General features: G+C 43.0%; 1 protein-coding gene across 3 annotated transcripts in view; it reads left to right on the top strand.

Annotated features, from left to right (window-relative positions):
* The first annotated feature begins 8,240 nt into the window (after window positions 1-8,240).
* CLINT1 (clathrin interactor 1) overlaps window positions 8,241-21,606 on the top strand; it is a 55,857-nt gene continuing 42,491 nt past the window's right edge. The window contains exon 1 of one of the 3 annotated variants that reach the window (XM_059699056.1): window positions 8,241-8,594. In XM_059699056.1, the coding sequence (XP_059555039.1) occupies window positions 8,554-8,594 (41 nt within the window). In that variant the 5' untranslated portion in view covers window positions 8,241-8,553. The remainder of the gene's footprint in view (window positions 8,595-21,606) is intronic. The other 2 variants (XM_059699058.1, XM_059699057.1) reach the window with 2 other exon arrangements.

The following is a 21,606-nucleotide window of genomic DNA, read 5'->3' as shown; positions in this document are numbered from 1 at the left end:
ATTTTTTTAATCCTCACCCGAGGATATGTTTTTGCTGATTTTGGAGAGAGAGGGAGAAAGAGAGAAACATTGATCAGTTGCCTCCTGAACGCAACCCGACCGGGGACTGAACCCGCAACCTAGGTATGTGCCCTGACAGGGAATCAAACCCAGGACCCTTTGATGCATGGGATGATGCTCCAACCAATTGAGCCACACTGGCCAGGGTGGAAATATACATACATTTTTAACCTTAAAGAAAAAAAGAAATGATTAGTATGTAGAGAATAAAAAAGAAAAGAAAACAAACAAAAAGTATTGCCATTCTGTCAATGAGAAATTTTAGGGGTGCCTACCATGGCCCCCACCACCCTTTTTTCTTAGAATTGGCCTTGAGTCCTCACCCACAGGAGGGCAACAGTATCAGTCTTCCTTCTAGGATACAGCTGTTTGGACCAGGAATAGACTCCTGATAGGTCAAGTCTGGGTTCTAAGTGCCATGGAAAGCCACTGAAGTATTTTTTTAAATATATTTTTATTGACTTTAGAGAGAAAGGGAGAGGGAGAAATAGAAACATCAATGATGAGAAAATTATCCATCAGCTGCTTCATTCATGCCCCTCACCGGGGATTGGGCCCACAACCTGGGCATGTGCCCTTGACCAGAATCGAACCCAGGACCCTTCAGTTCGCAGGCCGATGGTCTACCCACTGAGAAACACCAGCCAGGGCCCACTGAAGTATTTTGTGCAAGTAGTAACATGGTCTCATTTATGATTCAGAAAGCTCTTGGGAGAAGAAATTAGGGAGCATTTGCAGTACCTCAGATGAGAGATTGACAGTGAAGGAGAGAAGTAAGTCCCGCTACACCTACAATCCAGGGAGGGGAATACAGGTTTCTGAAGGAGCCTAAAATGCTAGAAGAACTGGAAGACTTGGGGGTCAGGAAAGCTAAGAGAACAGGGAGTTTTGAGAAGGAAGAAGTTCTCAACTGTGGCTTGAGAAGCAATGAAGAGGAGCCTGTGTGTGAGGAAGACCGCCTTCTGTAAGGGGAGCAGAAAAATGGGGTTCCTGGTGGAAGATGAAGTGACAAGGAAATGACTACTGCATGTTTGGAGCTTCTTGTTGCACTTCAGATAAAACTCTAAAAGGCCATATCCTTAACTTGACATACAGGCCCTCCGTGTTGCAGGACTCCTCATATCAGTCAGGGTCCCAGCAGCAAACACTGGCAGGCACACTCAGAGTTTAGCTGACGGGAGGGAGCAAGACAAAGGGGCAAGTTTTAGCAGTGCAGGCGGGGCGAGGAAGCTAACCACATTTGGGGAACCACCCAGGGGTTAGCGTCAGGGTGAAGAGAGCTCAGCTATGGAAGGAGGACCCCCTGACACCAGCAGTGGCCACAGAGGGACTCGGCTACTGCCAAAACCATGTTCCTGAAGCAGGGAGACAGGGGAAAGAAATATCATGACTTGTCTCTCCTCTGCCTCTGATCCCACCGCCCAACACTGACTGAGCCCACAGGAAGTGAGAGGCCATGAGAATGCAGATAATGGAGTCCAGGGGAGGTCAGGAGGAAACAGAGCAAGGTTCATCTCTGATTATTCTCCCCCCTCCCTCCGGGCTCACTGGGCCTCCTCTGAGATCCTGGAACATGCTGAGCTACATCCTATCTCAGGCCTCGGCACAGGCTGGTCTCTATCTGGAATGCTCTTTCCCTCTCTACCTCATTAACTCAAAATTATCTTTCCATCTTCACCTTAAATGTCACTTTCCCACAGGTCCTGCCTGGCCCTTGCTCCTACCTAACCTGAACGAAACACCACTGTTACATTCTCTCACAGCACCCTGTTCTTTTCTTCTACTGCATTCATCATATCTGCGGAGATAGATTTATCAAGGTGTTATTAGTTTAAAATCCATCTCCTCCCTCAGACTGACAACTTCATGAGAAACATATGTAAAACTTTCCACAATAAAGAATAAAAAAAAAAACTACATGAGAACAGGAATTGTGTCTGCTTTTCACAGTATACTTCTTGACCATGGGGTAAGTGATCAAATACATATTTATTGCAAGATCTGATGCACCTGTTCTAGCAGCCTCTCCCACATTGCCCATGCTCTCTGGTTATGAACAGTTTAGCAATGGAAATAGAACTGACTTAATCAGTCCTTGTTACATGTCAAGCACTGTACTAGACATTTAATGTATGTCGTCTCATTCACGCCTCACAACAGCCCTTTGAGTCAAGGACTCTTATCAGCCTCATTTTCTCAAAAAAGGTGCAAAGGCCTGAGAGGTGAAGTAACTTAGTCAAGGCCCCACAGCTATACGGTGTAAACCAAGGTCCTGATGATAACACAGCCAGTGCTCTGACCTCTACCCAAGACTACACTGGCTCCTTAAATATCTCCCTGCGGTTTTTGTCTGTCTATTTATGTCTATCTTCCATAGTAGACTGCAAGCTTCTTTGCTAACAAATAGACTTTAGTCATCTATTTCACTCCACTTCACATTGAATGTTGACTCCTTCCCACCAGGAAAGCATGCCTTGTGCTGACTGACACCCCGCCCCCTCTCCCCCCAACAACTCTTTAGCCACATTCATTGTATTTAATAAAAAGCAAAGGTCTGTCCACCAGACTTCTGATGCCCACTGAAGCGAGCTTTGCCTCTGAGCATAATTCTTTTAATGATCTGATAGACTTCAAAGACCAGCAGAACCTCCATGTGAACTCTGGACACCTGGGAGCTTTCCCAGGACACTTAACCTTATCCAGAAAGACCCTGCTTCAGGAACCAGCCGGCCCATGTTCTCTGACATCCACCCCATCCACTCCTGAATCTGCCTTGACAATGCAGGGTCAGTTCCCACGGTCACACGCTGCCTAGTTGCTTCACTGGTGGCACCTTGGCTTCCTGTGAATAGAATTTCAGAGACCTTGACAGTAGGAACAGCAAGTCCACTCTGAGCTTGCCTGTGGCCAGGAAACAGAAGGAGAGAGCATCCAGGAGGCAGAGAAATGATTCCAAGAGCACTTCTGCCTCCATCTCACCTCCTGCCAGCACCTGCACATTCTTGCAGAAGGACTGCAAATGCGTTAGCCCTTTAGAGCGCCCACCAGGCTTTCTGAATAGGCCCACCTGAGCCCTGCTGACAGCCCTGAACGGAGCCTGAAGTTCAGCCAAGAAGAGCCCAACTGTCAGCAGAACAGAGTTAGTGAGGGCAAGCCCTTCCACCAGCTTCCCTGCTGCAACACCACTCACCTCTTCCCTTCTTTGTTGCTTCCTTTTATTTTCTGTTATCCTTCTATTTTCTGTTATGTTTTCTCTTTTCCTCTTTTCAACCCAATTTTTGTGGAATTTGGACCTTAAAAATAAAAAGTATAGGGTTACAGCAAAAAAGACCTTGGATCATCCTATCCAGAGCATGCCCAGTCCTGGCAAAATCACTGGAGAGGTTTAAAAACAAAGCAAAACAGATTCCAAGCCCCCACCTTAGACCTGCAGAAGTAAACAGCTGTTGCTTTTGTCTGCCAGGGTCTGGCTTTTATTTGTAGTTTTTTCAGAGAACCCATCTTTCCCCACTCTAAGTACAGCTGCCAAATCTGTAACACATGCCTCCCTACAGGTGATTGGCCCGTAGGTAGGCACATGATCAAAACTGGGCCAATCAGAGTCTTTCTCTGTGATAGTTGACTCAGTGGATGAAAGCAAAGTATCTTTTCTCACATGGTTGCCTAACTGGAAAAATGGTACCTATTCCCCACAAGGTGGTGTCCCTATTACCTGCCAAGTAGGAGAATCCTATCTGCAACAAGGAAAAATGAGAAGTGGAGAGTTCCGACATTTGCTAAGTTCCTGAGGCAAATTCTATCTCTGAACTCTCCCCATTCCCCTTTGTCAATAAACTCCTCTGCTCTGCTTAAAGCTGGTTTTTATTTCTGTCACTTGTGACCAAAAGTATAAGGGACAATGCACCTATTGAATCAGGAACTGAAGGTTAGGACAAAACCATCTGAAATTTTTAAGGGAGTCCAGGAATTTCTGATGTTTGGCAGGGTTTAGGATACTCTGAAAGACTAAACCTCTCAGTTTATAAAGACAAAAGCTAAGATCCACATAAGAGAAGAGATTTGATATTAATAATGAGGTAGAGTTTAGTGAGCATTTACTATATGCAAGACCCAATGTAAAGTGAGTTATATGTATTACTTCATTTGATCCTCAGCAAATCGCTTTGTTTACTATGTTTACTATATCTATTTCATCTATATTGTAAATTTCATCTATAAATTGTATATCCACCACCCAGTAAAGAACCTGGAACATAGTTAGAGCTTACTAAATACTTGTTGAATATTGAATAAATGTAACAGATTGATACAATGATGATGATGATGATGATGATGATGATGATGATGATGATTAGGAGGTGTAAGAGTAATAGGAGCAGTATCGCTAGCATTTACTGAGTGTTTATTTTGTGTTAGGTACCGTTCTAAGTTCTTTTTATACATTACCTTACTGAATTGTCTGAAAAAAGCCTTTCAGATAGGTTTCTAGTATCCCCCATTATGATGAGAAACCTGAATCCAGAGAAGTCAAATAATTTTCCCAATGTCGCACAACTAGTGAGTAGCAAAATTAAAATTCAAACCCAGAATCTGCTGCAGAGTTCTAGTTCATAACCACTATGCTTTGTTGGTTTGATTTATATCTCCAGGGTGACCAAGCTACTGACGCAGAATTTGGGACTAGGTTGGTCTGAGTCAAGGATCTATACTCCTTAACCACTACCTACTACTTCCCCTCTGGGACTGATTGGCGGGCAGTTCATGGTAGTCCACATGAATGGTTCTCCTAGGGTTATGCAATATAATATCTGCATGTATCTCATGGCAATCCTCTTATTATGAGTAAAAACTGAGTGCCCTGACTTTTAGAGAATATAAACAATAATATAAATGGAGCTACTTTAAAATGGAGCCAGAGCTGCCATGCCAGAGGAACTGCCTTGCACATGTAATACCTCAAACCTTGGAATGTTAAAAACAGGGCAAAAATCACCTTTAGAGTGGCCTAAGCAACCTTGTTTCCCAAAGTACTATTTGCAAAGCTAACAAGAAAGCAGTTATTGTGACTACTGGACTGAAAATTAAAAAACATTGTTTAGAATTAACATCACTGTTATCTTATGTGCACCAATAGAAATTCCTTCCTTCGATTGATGTAATTGTTCCCTTTTCCCTTCTTATACATGTCCATTGCCTTTGTCTACTAATCAGAACATTATTTGGACTTCTGCCTGAATGAATGATTCCCAGCTAGTTATTCTTTGATCTCAAATATTAACACTTGCTGGCTTTTCCTTTTGAATGTCCTTTTTATTTTTAGGTTAGCAAGAGGAGCAGTCAGGTGTGACCAACAACAAGACTCATTGAGCCAAATACTGAAGCCAAGTTACAAGTGCTTGCCCGTTGTGTCAGTCTGGGTATTGCAGAAAGCAGAAGCCAAGGTGGAAGTAAGTATAAGAGATTTATTGAGGGAAACACCTATGAAGGATTAAGGGAAAAGGGAACAAGAGGGGGTGGGGAGAGCCTCAGACCACAGGAAGTTCTGACACCTGTCAAGGGAGAAAGGGAAGGCAGGAAGCCCGGGTAGGACGAAGCTCTGAGGAAATCTGGGCCAGGCTGATGGCGAGTCCAGGACAATGCTTGCTTATTAGAGGGGTCCGGCCTTGGGCAGAAATGGCCCAGCTCCAGCACACCTTGCTTAGTCATTGCCTGGTTGTGGCCCAGTGAGAGAGTGGACTTGGTATAAATGCTGTGGCTGATTCCCAAGAAGTGGCTGCCAGGAGCTGTTGGCCATCCACACTCCTCACACTGATTCTCTTGAAAAGCGATCTGGGCGGTGCTTTCCCAGGACTGCCACACCTGTGTGCTGTGAATTAAACTCCCCTGAAAGAAACACCGAGGAGCCAACCACGGGAGATCAGCCGGCAGTGTCCGTACCTGCCCCTCAGGTATAAGTAACACAGCCCAGTACATTTGCTTCCAAACCTGCATTGGTTTGGCCTTACTAAAAGTGTCAGCTCATTGAGTGAAAAATATGTTTTCCTGAAGAGAGATGGGTGAGGCATTTTCCCATTTATTTTTCTACCATGGCCACATTTAAATTGCTACAAAGAAGTTACTATGGAAACTGCTCCCAAACTTGCAAGATAAAAGGTAAAAATGGAATACTTTGTTGACATACAAATGATTAATTTTGTGACCACTTTTTAACAAACTCTCTTTGTCTGGTTATTCTGAGTCCATTAGGGGCTCTTCTGAATCTAAGGTGGACAGGCAACCTTTTTGGTGTTACATGCTAGGTAGCCCTGGTCAACCGTGAGAACACCACAAATGACAATCCTGGAATAAGTCTAGGCACTTCCAAACTTGGTGTTGGAACAAGCAAAGTAGACGATGACATTGTAGTCTCTGGTTAAATCTGGTGAAGCTGATTGCAAACTGGCCCAGGCTGGGAAGGTGGTTATTTTTATGCCCTGCCCATTCTGCTGGTGTACCCTCATCCGATTGTTTGAAGGTTAGCTTGCTGAGATCTTATTTATGCAAGTAGTTTCCCTTATCTCCTCTTGCCACATTCTATCTTTTGAATCTTGGGCTGGATAGTCCTTTCAACAGGAAACACTTCTCATTTGAAAGTCCAGTTTCTCTACCTATCTCTGCTCATCTTTACCTGCCCCTTCCACCCACCTCTCCAACTCACTTCATGTCTGCCCAAGCACTCCTCCTATCTCAACAAAGCTCTGAGATAGCTTTGTCCTGATTTCTGTTTTTGTGTTTTTCTGCCTGGCAATGCTTTCAACTGGCTTCTCTCAGGCCTTAATCCCAAAGCCTTATTGAAACACTCTTCAAAGCTGCTTCCAGTAATTAAGTGGACACAACAAGAAGAGGCGACTTGACCTGAGGAACGAGGGGTCAGAAGTTTTGAGTTCTTGATTTGGGATCCTTGTTACCTAGCTTTCTGACTAGCAGCATTTCACTTCTCCTTTGTGAATCAGTCTTTGTCTGTTACCTTCACCAGGAATTGTTTTATTGCAGATCTTTCTTTTATGGTCAGCTCCTTTATATCATTCAAGTTTCAGCTTAAATATAATGTCCTCAAATAGGCCTTAAATATTTCCTAGTGTCATTTTCCTCTAACATCATTCTCTGTAGCATTATCATCTGTCTTCTTCAAGCACTTTCTATCTGCAAGTGTCTTTTTAAAAAATATTTTTAATTGATTTTTAGAGAGAGAAGAAGGGAGGGGGGAGAGAGAGAGAGAGAGAGAGAGACAGAGAGAGACAGAGACAGAGACAGAAAGAGAGGAAACATGATCAGTTGTCTCCTGTATGCCCCCTACTGGGGATGGAGCCTGCAACCCAGGCATGTGCCCTGACCAGGAATCAAACCAGCAACCTTTCAGTACACAGGACAACACCCAACCACACTGGCCAGGGCTATCTGCAATTGTCTTAATGTTTCCTTGATTATTTTTTTTTCCTCCAAAGATCTTTAAGACCCAAGGGAGCTGGTGCTTGTCTGTCTTGTCCCCATCTATATTCCCCACTCCTGGCACATAGAAGATCCTCAATAAATATGTATAGAATAAAAAGAACTATAAAATTTAAGCAGTTGGACTAAACGAACTTTAAGGTTATTTACAGCTTTAAGATGAACATTGTCAAAAATATGTAAGTGAAAAATGAAGTGACAACAACCATTGCAATAAAATACTGAATACAGTGTGTGTGTCTACTTGTGCTGCCAAGTTCTCGGGTGCGTCATGGTACTGGTTTTCTACCGTTTGCCATGGAGTGTGAAGTGAGTTTCTGAGCTTTATAAAAAGTACCTAACAAGTGTATCAGGTAGCTGTCTAAATAGTAAACCAGCGTATCATAGAATTAGAGTGGAATCGTTTTAGACTACAACTTCTTCAATTTACAGGCATGGAAACTAAGGCCCAGAGAAGGAAGCAAGTTTGGACACTTGGAACCCAAAACAGCGCTGCTTGTCAGTGAGGAACACACACACCACTCCCACTTCCGTATAATCATTATTAATAGCACAGCAATACTTCACGGTTGAACCAGTGGTTCTGCAACTTGAGCGTGGAGGATGTGTTAACGCACAGATTGCTGGGCCCCACCCCCGGAGCTTCTGGTTCCGTAGAGTCGGAGGGGCGCGGGGATCCGGAAAGTTTACGATCAGTTGTACCAACCTTAACACGCCTCCTCTCAATTTAAAGGCTCCGCGTGGCGCGCAGAGAACTACTGATCCCGGCGTGCCCCGCAAGAGTGGGCGGAACGTCGGGCACTTCCGCCCCACGCAGCGCCGCTGCCCCGCGTCTCGACGTGTCACCGGCAGCGCCGCGGCTGGGGCTGGAGCTGGAGCCGACTGGGGAGTTCTAGGCGGCGGCAGCGGTTCTAGGGGCCGGCCTGGATCTGCCCCGGCGCCGAAGTGTCCCGGGGTCCGTGGGGAGCAGGAGAGGGCGGCGCGGCCCGGCCCGCGCGCGGCACGATGTTGAACATGTGGAAGGTGCGGGAGCTGGTGGACAAAGCGTGAGTATCGGGGGCAGTTGTGGCCAGGCCCACGCGGGGGAGGGGAAGGGTACGGGGAGCTGGCCCTGTGCACGGCGGCCCGCGTCACGCCCCCCCGCCCGGCCCGGCCATCATGGCGGCGGCCCGCTCGCCCGGGGGCCCAGTCCTCGTCCCGATCGGCGAGGCTGGGAAGGGACTCTTCCTCCTGGCCCCTCCGCTCCTGTCCAGGCCTTCTTCCCGGTCCCCACCCCCGCCCCCCAGGCACCGACCCTTTGGTCAGGGAAGGGGGCGGGGCTGGCGGAGCGGGGTCACTGCCCGGCGGAGGACTGCCTCGGCCGCAGGCTGTGCGCTGCCTCCTGGGCAGCAGGGGAGGCTGGAGGGTGGGGGACGCAGGCAGGGCCCTGTGTCCGCGGGCGTGGTGCAGTCCTGGCGCCTGGCCGGGATAGAGCCTTTACCCTGCAGGTTTCCTTTGCTTCCTCGGGAACCTGCACTTGGAGTGGGTGGTAGGTGTAACAAGTGGCCATCGTGGTCAGGCTGCAGGTAAAATCAAGAGGAGACTCTTCCCTTTCTAACAGTGAAAGCAGGTCACCGCATGACTTCTTGTGATTCTTTTCCTGTTTCCACACTAGTTTTGGAGGGCCCCTTGTTTCATTAGGTTTAATTAACGAGTCATTAAGGGATTTCCCCTAAAAAAAGAAAACAACCCAGTTTATATCTTGTTGATCTGCTTTAACTTCCCTGACAGGTAAAATGACTAATGCTTGGTTGATTTCCAGTAAGACTTAAATGATAACTTTAGTATCTTCCTACACTAAGACAACTTGAACACTTAGATCGATTATATCCGTTATAACAGGGCTTAAGTCAGGCCTTCTAGGCAGGAAGTAAAGTTAAAGAATTGAACCAGTCTCTCCCTTTTGGGTATGCAATAAGTGTGGTGACAGAAACAGTTCATCTGTGTCACCCATCCCAACTAAAATTAGGACGTGTAGGTGGCAAACTGTTAGGCTTTCCTGACTCCAGAAAAAATAATTCACATTGGCTGTGATAATACATCACATAGAACTTAGAGTTTGACCATATTTTCAAATTTTCTATGCTAAGGAGCGTAGTTTTTAAGAGTTGGTTCAACGCTGTAACCCTGACAAGTTAATTCACCTCAAGTGCCCCAGTGTTGTCAGGTATGGTATGAAAATAAGGATAGATTCTTACCCTAGAATGCTGGAATTAAGGTATAAGAGCTTAGATAACACAATATGTTTAGATCAGTATACTTTTGATAACTATAGCAACTTTTCTGCATTTAGAGTGAGATAAACTTCATTAAGAGATAAATAAACCCTATGTTTGAAAAGTGATTTGCTTTAATAGTTTTCATTTATCAACTATTCATTTGACTATTAAATGGGCTTATGTTGCTGTGTATGTACTCTGATTTTGCTTTCCAAAGGTAAAATACTATTTCTTTTCCAGATCCAGGTCCATTGGTTGTTTTTTCATATGTGGTGTAAAGACTTGGGTACTAGTTTAGACAGTTTTTAAAAGTCCAGAAGTTTCTAAGCAGGAGGATAGGGGAAAAGCCCCACTAAAAAACATCTTGGTATCTTAGAGGATTAAATTTATGGTACTCAAAAAATTTGAAGAGGCTGTACATTTTTCAGGAGATAGAAATCAAGACAATATTCCTGCTGCTGGTGTTCATTTCATTGTATGTCTTCATCACCTGCCTTACTAATCGTCCAGTGCTTTAGGTTAAATTTGCCACATAAGCAGTTACCAAGTGATCTAATAGAAGAGCTGTTGTTGAAAAATAACTTCTACCTTTGTAAGACCCAATTTATAATGGACACTTGAACCAAGTTATTCAATAACTTGTAAGAATGTTGCCACCAGGGGCTTTTGAAAGCTTTTGTGGGTGTCTGACACATGATATTAAGATTACAGCATGAGGTTATTTTATTGATGAATACTGGGGATTTAATTTTCATCTTTCCCTGGCAGGAGAGAAGAAATTCTTCCCCAGAAATGTAAGCATCTTACAGAACCAATACCTGTGGCACTGTGTCCAGTTAGGGTACTGTTCACCTTAAAATGCTACTAATGGAGGTGAAGTAGATCCATAGAATGGCTGCTCTGATTAGCAAGGAGATAAGGTGATCAGGAAACTTGCAAATGAGGAAACAATGAAGTGACTAAGGACTGCTCTGAGAACTTAGATTCATAGAATGAGGGCTTATAATAGAAAGGACATTGGTTTGGGGCTTGGGGCACTCGGTTCAGATTCTGTCACTGGCTCTTAGATTAGTCATATGTATGATTTGAGGCAGAATCACATGAATCTCCAAACCTTGTTTTCCTTACCTGAAAAATGAGGGATTGGCTTAGAGTAGGACTTTTTTCAACTTTGCTGGCTATTTGGAGACATGAATGTCCACCACATGAAAAAACTGGAACTAGTATTTCATAATAGCAGATAAATTTTGGAAAGTCATTATCCTCCTGAGACAGTTTTGGCTAAAGGACATTTTATAAAAAGAGTGGTAATCAATAAATGTTCTATTTAAATGCTTTATGCAGTAAATAAGTGCAACCTATGACTCAGGAAAACTAGGACTTTTATTTAGTGTATATCCTTACCCAATGAGGTTTACTTCAGGGAGAAAAATATACTCTTTGAAAATGTGTTTCCTGGAGCTACTGTTTGTTCCAGTATGGTGGCAGTTCTGAAGTATAATGATATATTTCAAATATAGGCTTTTGAGACCTTTAAGACTTACAGAAGGTGTGGAGATATTTTCCACGATTGTGGCACCTCCTGGTGGCATTAAATAGTTCTGTTTTGCAGAACATTGTAGAACTGAGGAAAAGCAGATAAAGCTGTAAGTCAGCAGAGCTTGGAGTGCCAGTTTCCTCCCACTTGTACTCAAGTTGCACAAAAGGCAGCTGTGGCAGGAAAGGATAAGTGGCACCACTCCCACCAGCTAGGATCAGCTTGACCATTGCTGCCCATGGCCTGCCTGCCTTTATTCGAGGTTGTAATAAAATTGGATACTTGTATATTTTGTCACGCTATACACGACATGAATGGAAAGTTGCTGCAGTTCTGTTTTTTGTTTTTTTCCCCCCCAAATTTTAGAAACAGGGTGACATGGTATAGTGGTAGATCAAAACTGCTACTTTTTATTCAAGCCTGGCTAATCCTTCTGTTTCATTTCAGGGGTAATATTAATTAACTAGAGGCCTGGTGCATAAATTCGTGCATGGATGGGGTCCCTTGGGGTGGCCTGCGGGGATGGGGCCCCAGCTCATACCCCCAGCCTTGTAGCCCCACAACCCAGCCTGGCACCCTGCCGTGGCCTGGCACTGCCCCCTCACCTGCTCCACATCCCACCTGCGGAGCGATCGATGGAGGCCAGGCCCCCTGCCCAGCTCCCTCAGTGCCTGGGAGTGGAGCAGCAGCCCCGACCCTGCCACCACCACTAGTTGCCGTCTGCGGGATGATCGGTTGGGAGCTGGGCAGCGGCCCTGCCCCCTGCCGCCACCACTGGTCACCATTTGCGGGGCAATCAACGGGGCGATCGGCCCCCTGCTCGCACCCGCCTTGGCCCGGCTCTGCCCGCTCACCTCCTCTACCATACTGCCACGGTCCTGCTCTCGTTGGGGGCCCATCAGGGTCAGCAGCGCCTCCACTGTTGCCCGCCGTGTTCCGTGCCGCCCCCTGGTGGTCAGCGCACGTCATAGTGAGCAGTCGAACTCCCAGTCAAACAATTTGCATATTAGGCTTTTATTATATAGGACTAGAAGCCCGATGCACGAAACTCGTGCAAGGGGCTTGGCCTTTGCAGCTGCGGCTATGGCTTCCCTCAGCCTTCGCAGCCCCGGCTTCATCTGGAAGGTCATTTAATTAGCATGTTACTCTTTTATTACTATAGATGGTAAATCTATTTCAAATTATTCTTGTTATGATATTGCTTTCAACAGTGCTGCCCAAGGTCCTAAGGCAACTGCTACAGATAGTCCATCTTAAGTTATTCTCTTAAGCATAGTTTGCATTTTCTGCCAGTAAGTTGATTTTTCTTGGTGTTATGTGCAGGTTTTCAGTTCCTAAGTGTTAAATAATGTAATACAGCTGTAGAAACTACTGTTCTCATCAGGCTGACCCCAGAGGGAGAACCTTTTGCTTTTATAGAAAATAGTTCATTCAATTATTTCAACAGATAGTACATTTACTATTTATTGGATTAGTACTGTATTTTGTGAACTTGCAAAGTAAAATATCTGCCTTAAAGAAACTTGCCACTACAGCCCTAGCTGGTTAATTCAGTGGTTAGACCGTCAGCCTGAGGACTGAAGGGTCGAGGATTCGATTCTGGTCAAGGGCATGGATGCCCAGGTCGGGGGTCGGGGTGCATGCAGGAGGCGACCACTCGATACGTCTCTTTCACATCAATGTTTCTCTCTCTCTTTCTCTCCCCCTCTCATTCTTCTCTAAAAATCAATGGGAAAAATATCCTTCAGTGAGGATTAACAAGAAGCTTGAAACTACAAATATGCTACACCTTATCAATTGTTTTGCTTTTCTTTCAGTTTTCCTTTTTTTCCCATCTTACACTAAATCATCTGTTCAGTTTGCTTCTTAGAACTTGAAAGCAAAGATGATTGTCAGCTTTCTGTCTTCCCATATCAACTTTTCTTTGAACCAGTTGTAAATAATTGTTATTGCTGAAACAATAATTTAATTGTCCTTCCTCTTTTCTAGTAACTGGACAGAAGTAGATAAGAATTTAATTCCAAAGAAAGATTAGTTTAATTTATCTTCTGCCAGCATTTCTGTAGTTTAAATTAATCTATTTAGTACTATGTCAAAATGCTTTTAAAAGGGACTTAACTGCCTCGTGTTTTCCTGAACCCCCTTTAGTGTTAGTTTACAAGTAGTTTTTCATGTTTACTGATATATCCACTAAAAGTACTTGGCCTTCTTAAGTACTTCTTACTAGGACTCCTAGTTTTTACAGTATAACTTTCAGTTAAAACTTTTTCTATGCTCTTGTGTTATTTTCTTATTTCAATGTTTAATTTCCTTTAAGAAAAATATAGGCAGCTTAAATAACATTTTTTAATCTTGAAGAAAATTTGTTGTTTCATCTTTTATATTTAGATCTAGATTTCCTATCCAGTTGGAATTTATGTGTTTATTAGCTTTTATTATGCAAAATTTCAAATATATCAGAAAATGGAGGGACTATCTGTGTATACATGAATAGCTTCAAAAGTTTGGGCAATCATGCTTCATCTGTACTTCTACCTAACACCCCCACTCAATATTATTCTGAAGCAAATCCCAGACACCTATCATTTCATCTATAAACTTATCACTCTCTAAAAGGTAAGGAGCCATCTTTTTAAAAAAATCATAACCACAATCCTATCTAATAATAGACAAATAGGGTAATTAACTGTACCTCCGCTACGCTTCCCATTGGCTAATCAGGGTGATATGCAAATTAACTGCCAACCAAGATGGCGGTCAGCAGCCACGCAGCTGAAGCGAGCAGGAGGTTTGCTTGCTCCAGTGATGGAGGAAGCCAAGGTTCCCCGCCTGCGGCAGCCGGGCTCTGAGCTCCTGAAGCAACAGCTTCAAAAGCAACAATGTTTCAGTTATAGAAGCCAAACAAACCCCAGATACCTGCTTTCAGCTAGCCCCGGCCTCAGAGCTGGAGCCGGCTCTCAGCTCCAGTGACAGCTATAGAAGGTAAATAAATCCCAGAATAAAAATAAAAAGAAAAAAAGGAGAGGCTGGGAGCTTCAGTCACCCGCCAGCCTGAAAACGGCTCTCAGCCCCTCACCCAAACTGGCCAGGCACCCCAGTGGGGACCCCCACCCTGAAGGGGGTGTGACCAGCTGCAAACAGCCATCAGCCCCTCATCCAGGCTGTCCAGGCACCCCAGTGGGGACTCCCACCCTGAAGGGGGTGTGACCAGCTGCAAACAGCCGTCAGCCCCTCACCCAGGCTGGCCAGGCACCCAAGCGGGACTACCACCATGATCCGGGACACCCTTCAGGGCAAACCATCCGGCCCCCACCCGTGCACCAGGCCTCTATCCTATATAGTAAAAGGGTAATATGCAAACTGACCCTAACAGCAGAAAGACTGGGAATGACTGGTCACTATGACACACACTGACCACCAGAGGGCAGACGCTCAATGCAGAAGCTGCCCTCTGGTGGTCAGTGAGCTCCTACATGGAGGAGCTCTGCTCAGCCACAAGCCAGGCTGACGGCTGCCAGTACAGCGGTGGTGGTGGGAGCCTCTCCTGCCTCCTCAGCAGCACTAAGGATGTCTGACTGCAGCTTAGGTCTGCTCTCCGCTGGCAAGTGGACATCCCTGGAGGGCTGCCGGGCTGCCAGAGGGATGTCTGATTGCCATCTTAGGCCCAATCCCCCGGGGAGCAGACCTAAGCCAGCAGGTGGTCATCCCCTGAGGGGTCCCAGACTGCGAGAGGGCACAGGCCAGGCTGAGGGTGCACAAATTTTTGTGCACCGGGCATCTAGTACCATTATAAAATCTTTAGAAAATGATGATTACTTGATATCAAATGTTCAGTCAGTGTTCATTTTTTAATTGCCTTATAATTCCTTTTGTGATGTTTCTGGCTAATGGATATATCTCTTGATTCTCTTGATCTGTAGGTTCAGCCTCTACTTTTCTTCCCTCTCGAAGTTTATTTGTTGAATAAACGTGGTTATTTGCATTTCCCTTGGTCTGCATTTTGCCAATGGGACCTCCATGGGGTTATTTAAATGTTTCTCTAACCTAGGTATTTCCTATAAATTGGTAATTGTCTCTAGTTATTTTGATCAAATTCAAGTTACAATTTTTGGAGAACAAAACTACCTCATAGATTCAAAGTACATTTTTAGTACTTGTAATGAGTCTTATATATAATGTTAACTTTTTTCAGCCTCAGTTGACATTACTTAACATTTGCAACAACATATTTAACTGTTTAAACTTCTTGTTTTTTACTTCATATGAGCTTTCCTTGTTTAGCCTAATTATGTATTTGTCTATCTACGTATTTTTATGGTAATTTCCTAGCTATACATACTCTCCTACTATACATAGGCACCTCCAGGTGTATTTAATGGATCTGGGAAATGGTTTGTAATTCAGAGATCAGAACTGGATTGAAATTGTATCACATCCAGTAGTAGTAGATCCATTAAGAAACAGCACTGGAACAGTATCTCTCAATTTCTTTATTTATAAAAAGGAGATATTTATTTTACGGAGTTTCTGTGAGGACTAAATGCATGTGAAACACATGGCATACTACTAGAAGTATGTAAGACCTATGTCCTAATCCATAGATCATTATTTTCAGTGGGTACTCTTCACTTGAGTAGACAACTTAATCTACATATAGGAAAACTCATTAAATATCTCTATTATGTGTGCCCTATGCTTGTGTTTACCAAATTGTAAATGCTTTTACTTTAACATTGTAAAGCATATTACAGAAATTACTCCTTTGAAAGACATATTGAGGAATAAAGTCTTTGGAAAGACGTATTGCTCCATCTGTTCATTTTTGTTCAGTTTGTTTTGTATTTCCTCAAGATTTTAAAGATACTGCTAATGTAAACATCTTTAAAATGTAAAAAGATTTAGGTTTTGAAGGGAAATTGAAGTTGACAATTTATCCTTAAAGAGACTGAACAATATCAAGAAAAGAACCCTTTAAAATATATCAAATTCATGATCTCTGGCAATAGATGAGCAGTATATGCAAAGAAAGCACATTGCAGAAAGGGCTTTCCAATTATTCAACCCAATCTCTCTAACCAGCAAGAAATTTTTTTGGCTTACTAGAGCTCTTTAGCCTGAAAATTAAATACAGGTAAAAGAACATGGCATGTTGGAACCAATTTATAGCTATTTATGAGTTATGGATAGATTTAGCTAATAAATTATTAAATATGAATGATTTTGTCACTGTAGATCAATAGATAGGCATGTTTTATAATTAAGAAAAGTCTAGTTAGCCAATTATTTTAAAATGTCTCCTTTTTGTATATGAATTTTGTTTCTAAATTTTTAGAGTCTTTAATTCTAACATGTTTTTTATGACTTCCATACAAAAACATTATGTGGTAAATGTGTATGCATGCTTTTAAAACGTTTCACTCAGTCTGGACGGTGTGGCTCAGTGGCTGAACAAAGACTGTTATTCCTTAGACTAGTTCTAATTTTAGTAGCTATTTTATCATATCTGTAAAAACTAGAATTGGGATGGATCTATGATGCAGATTAAACTTAAGCTATACTCACTTTTTAATACCTTGGATATTTGATCTGCTTGTCCCTTGGCTATTTAATCTGCTTGTGGAGCCAGTTTGACATAGGATACCTCTTGACAAGAAAAAAATCACACTGTCCTTTCTTTAAAAAAAAATGGATTTACTACAAAAAGTAAATAGCCTGTGCAAGTGGCCTTACGCAACTGTCAGCAATAGGAAAGGTTGTTTCACAATTAAACTTACATATAAAGCAATGTGAGTCTGAAGCTGCTTTAAGTACAGAGTAAGAGTGTTTTGGGTTGTTGAATAGAAGTAATGTTCCCATTAAAGAAAAATAGACCTTGGGAGCTTAGGCTTTTAAATTTTATTAGAAATTGTATTTGAGGAACTTGCACTTCAATTGATAATGATATACAGTTGAATTTGTAGTAAATGAATTTTCAAAACGACTTAAAAAAAATTTTTTTTTTAATTGATTTCGGAGAGAGGAAGGGAGAGGGAGAGAGGGATAGAAACATCAATGATGAGAGAGAATCACTGATGGGCTGCCTCCTGCACACCTGCTTCTAGGGATTGAGCCCACAAGCAGTCCTGGGCATGTTCCCTGACCAAAAATTGAACTGTGACCTGGTTTGGTTCATGGGTCGGCTCAACCACTGAGCCATATTGGCCAGGCGCAAAATAACTTTTAAATAAATATTTTATGCTAAATATTTGGCTAAAAGTTTTTCTAGCAAGTGGCAATTGGTGTCCTAGTTATGCAGAGTAATAAGTATGCTGTTACTATTATATCTAAACTAGAGGCCTTGTGCACAAAATTTGTGCACTGGGAGGGGGGGCCCTCAGTCCGGCCTGCGCCCTCTCTCAGTCTGGGACCCCTCGGGGCATATCTGCCTGCTGGGGATCGGGCCTAAGCCGGCAGGCAGACATCCCTCTCACAGTCCTGGATCCCTCTCATAGTCCAGGACTCCTCTCTGTACCGCCTGCCTGCTCGCTGCTTTTTACTGCTCGGCTCACTGCTCTTTAGTGCTGCCACGGAGGTGGGAGAGGCTCCTGCCACCACCACTGCGCTCACCAGCCATGAGCCCTGCTTCTGGCTGAGCCGCGCTCCCCCCTGTGGGAGCGCACTGACCACCAGGGGGCAGCTCCTGCGTTGAGCATCTGCCCCCTGGTACTCAGTGCACATCATAGCTGCCAGTCATTTTGCCATTCAGCCAATTTGCATATTGGGGTTTTATTATATAGGATGTAACATTTTGCTAGCTTTTATTCACTTGTCATTAAATATGGTAATGTTACTTTGTTACATAAGAACTTGATAATAGAATAATACTAAGAACTTCATTGAGGATGTTTTTGGCCTATTGACTAAAATGTTTAACTTTTATGATTTTTTTTTACTCATAAATACTTAGGACTGCTTGACATGTGAACATAGTTTGGGGGAGGTGATGGTTAGTGTCCCAAAACAGTAAGATTCGCATTTTTTATCCAATAGTTCCCCCCTATCTGTGGGGTATATGTTTCAAGACCCTCAATGGATGCCTGAAACCGTGGATAGTTCCCAACTTTTATATACTATGTCCAAACTACAGTACAAAGTACTTTCTTCTGTACTCAGTTTTCTTTTTCTTTTGATGATACAATGCCTGTGTGATGAGCTGGTTGGTGTGAGCTGAATGACGTAGGTATTGTGAAGTAGGATTAGGCTACTATAAGGGTTACTTGAACACCGCAGGATAACTGAAATGGCTACTAAATGACTAATGGATGGGAGGTGTATACAGTGTGGAGATGCTGGACAAAAGGATGATTCACATCCCAGGCTGGACAGAGCTGGACAGCGCAAGATTTCATCATGCTACTCAGAACAGTGTGCAGTTTAAAACTTACGAAATATTTATTTATGGAGTTTTCCGTTTAATATTTTTGGACCATGGTTGACCACAGGTAACTGAAAATGCAGAAAGCAAAGCTGTGAATAAGGAGGACTGCTTTATTACTAATTGTTTCTTTAATAATATCTTAAATGTAAAATAAAATGACATTAATTATAAAAATCAGGTAAACCTAAATTTCATAATTGTTTAACTTTGGTAAACTTTGCATCAAAACGTATGCATTCTGCATGTAAAAGCATAGTGTTCACTCTGCATCTAAACTCTTCGATGCTTTAATGGAGGAATGATTGCACTTGAAAAAACTAGTTGTTGCCTAATTTGACACTAAAATGTTCTCCAAATTGTAACGTCAAGAAAATGACAGTTCAAAATGAAAACAAAATAAACTAATCAGTCCTTTTTATGAAGATTAACTTTGCTCCAAGTTATATGTATTTCTTAAGCAGATAAAAAAAATTTTTTTACTTAGGTAAGAGTCATGTAACATAAAATTAATCATTTTAAAGTATTGAATAGAGTGGCATTGAGTCTCACTTTGCAGTGAGATTTTTGAATAACTTTTTATTTGAAATTAAAGTTTTAAAAATAATAAAGAGAACACCTGTATACCCTATATCTAGATTCACCAATTTTTAAGATTTTGCCATATTTGTCATTCTCTCTTTTCCTTCTCTATTTTTTATCTCTCTTCACACCCACACACACTTTTCTGATCCATTTGAAAATTGTGGTTACAAGACTCCTTTCTTTGCCTCAAAGACTTCTGTGTGCACTTACTAAGAACAAGGATTATTCCCTTAACATAGCCACAGTATCAGATTTAGAAGAGTTAACATTGAAACAATGATTTTATCTCTCTAGTCCATATTCTGATTTTGTCATTCCACTCTAGTACAGTACAGGATTTTTTCCAGGGTTATGTATTCTATTTAATTGTCATAATTATTTAGTCTCCTTTAATGAAGAGTTCCTTAACTTTTTAAAAAAATCTTACATAACACTGGTATTTTTGAAGATCACAGGCCAGTTATTATATAGAATATTCCTCAATTTAGGTTTAACTGATGTTTCTCAGTTTATGTATCCTGAGCTGGAACATTACATTAAGTAATCTTGTGCCCTTTTCTGTAGGAAAACAATGTCTATATGTCCCTTCTTAGTCATTTCAATTTTGAATATTCAGTCAAGTTATTATATGGTCCCTCCACTTACAGTTTTTCTCATTGCAACTGATAAGCAATCTGTGGGGAGATATTCTGAGACCTCTCCTAATCAAACCCCAGAAACATCTATTGTTTCTTGCTTGAGCTGATCTTCACTGTTATGGTTACAGATGGTGATTCCCCATCTCTAAACAACGTTTATCTAACAGGTACTTTCTCGGTAAGGCACAGCACAGCCTTCTTATGCTTAGAAACACTAGACGGCACTTCAGCACTAGGGTTGGGGCCATATTAAACAGTGAAATCACCAAGAAAAAGCACAGTGCACAACATAGCACTGAATAGACCAGGGAAGGGACACTTGTTTACAATATGAGAACAGAAAGAAGGCAGAGCATCACCTTTGTGATCCCACCTCAGCTGGGAATGTGTATGAGGGACGACTCAAATTTTTTGCTGCTCTATACATGTTTACAGTGACCATGAAAGCACTGTGAATATTAATTTGGGAGTTACAAATACATTTTAGTGAGCAAGCAAATTCGCAAATATGGAATGAAGTTTAAAAGTTTTTTAAACCCCAGGGGAGAAAGGGTACAAAACATAAAACAGTCTATGAGACTTAAGATAGAAAATGAAGATCAACAGTAAAGATCAATCAAAGAGATTTTTTAAAAATATGATAAAAATAAATGAGATGTAAAGGAAAATAAAAAGCGGAAAGCCAGCCAACAGAAAAATAAAAGATTAAAGGAAAATCTATTAGATAAAAAAAGAATAAACGTACAGGGGTAGGCAAAAGTAGGTGAATACCCAAAACAGTTATATCCTTGTACTAGAGGCCTGGTGTACGAAATTCGTGCACAGGTGTGGTCCCTAGGCCTGGCTGGCGATCGAAGCACGAGCATCTGGTATGGAAGGGCAGGTCCCAGCTGACATCTGGGCCCTGGGCAGCATCTGGGCCCCTGCATGCCCCCCTCCGCCTGAGTCACGGCGCTCGAGGCTCCACGCAGAGATGCGGTGTGCGTGGCTGGATGCTGCGGGCCAGGGCACAGAGTGGGCCTCTGGGCCGCCCAGCGGCACCACACGGACCGGCTGCTGTGCAAACCCATGGGGAGCCCGACTGGCCCCTGTGGTCCTGGCAGCTGCGGCCCGGCTCACCCAGAAGAGGCCGCGTGGGTGTGGGGCAGGCTCCTCAAGGGTGCCCAGCACCTGAGCGTGGGGGCTTTCCCAACACATGAGCCCTGGTGTCCCAGGGGAGGGTAGCAGGGGGAGTGAGCTCGGGGAACACTTGGCATTCTCACCACACCTCTGTCCCCATCACCCCCGCCCGCAGGTAGCCGGTGAGAAGTTGCAGTGCGTTGCTGACTGCCTGCCATGTTCTGCGCCATCCCCTGGTGGTCAGCGCACGTCATAGTCTCCCGCAGAACAACTGCCCGAGGGGACATTTTGCATATTAGGCTTTTATTATATAGGATTGCTATTTATTAACTTTTGTATTATTTATTTGTATTGCAACTGTGGACCTACTTTTGCCCATTCCTCTACTGTATACTAAAAAATAAAATGTTGAGATGAAAGGTATAAACTAACCTTTTTCAAAGTTTGAAAAGACAAAAAATAGTACATCTATAGAAACAGATTTCTGGGACACTTACAAAAAGCTCC

This window comes from Myotis daubentonii, chromosome 5 (assembly GCF_963259705.1).
Source record: "Myotis daubentonii chromosome 5, mMyoDau2.1, whole genome shotgun sequence".
NCBI lineage: Eukaryota > Metazoa > Chordata > Mammalia > Chiroptera > Vespertilionidae > Myotis > Myotis daubentonii.
The sequence above is the reverse complement of the archived record's forward strand: the minus strand, read 5'-3'. Positions and strand labels throughout refer to the sequence as shown.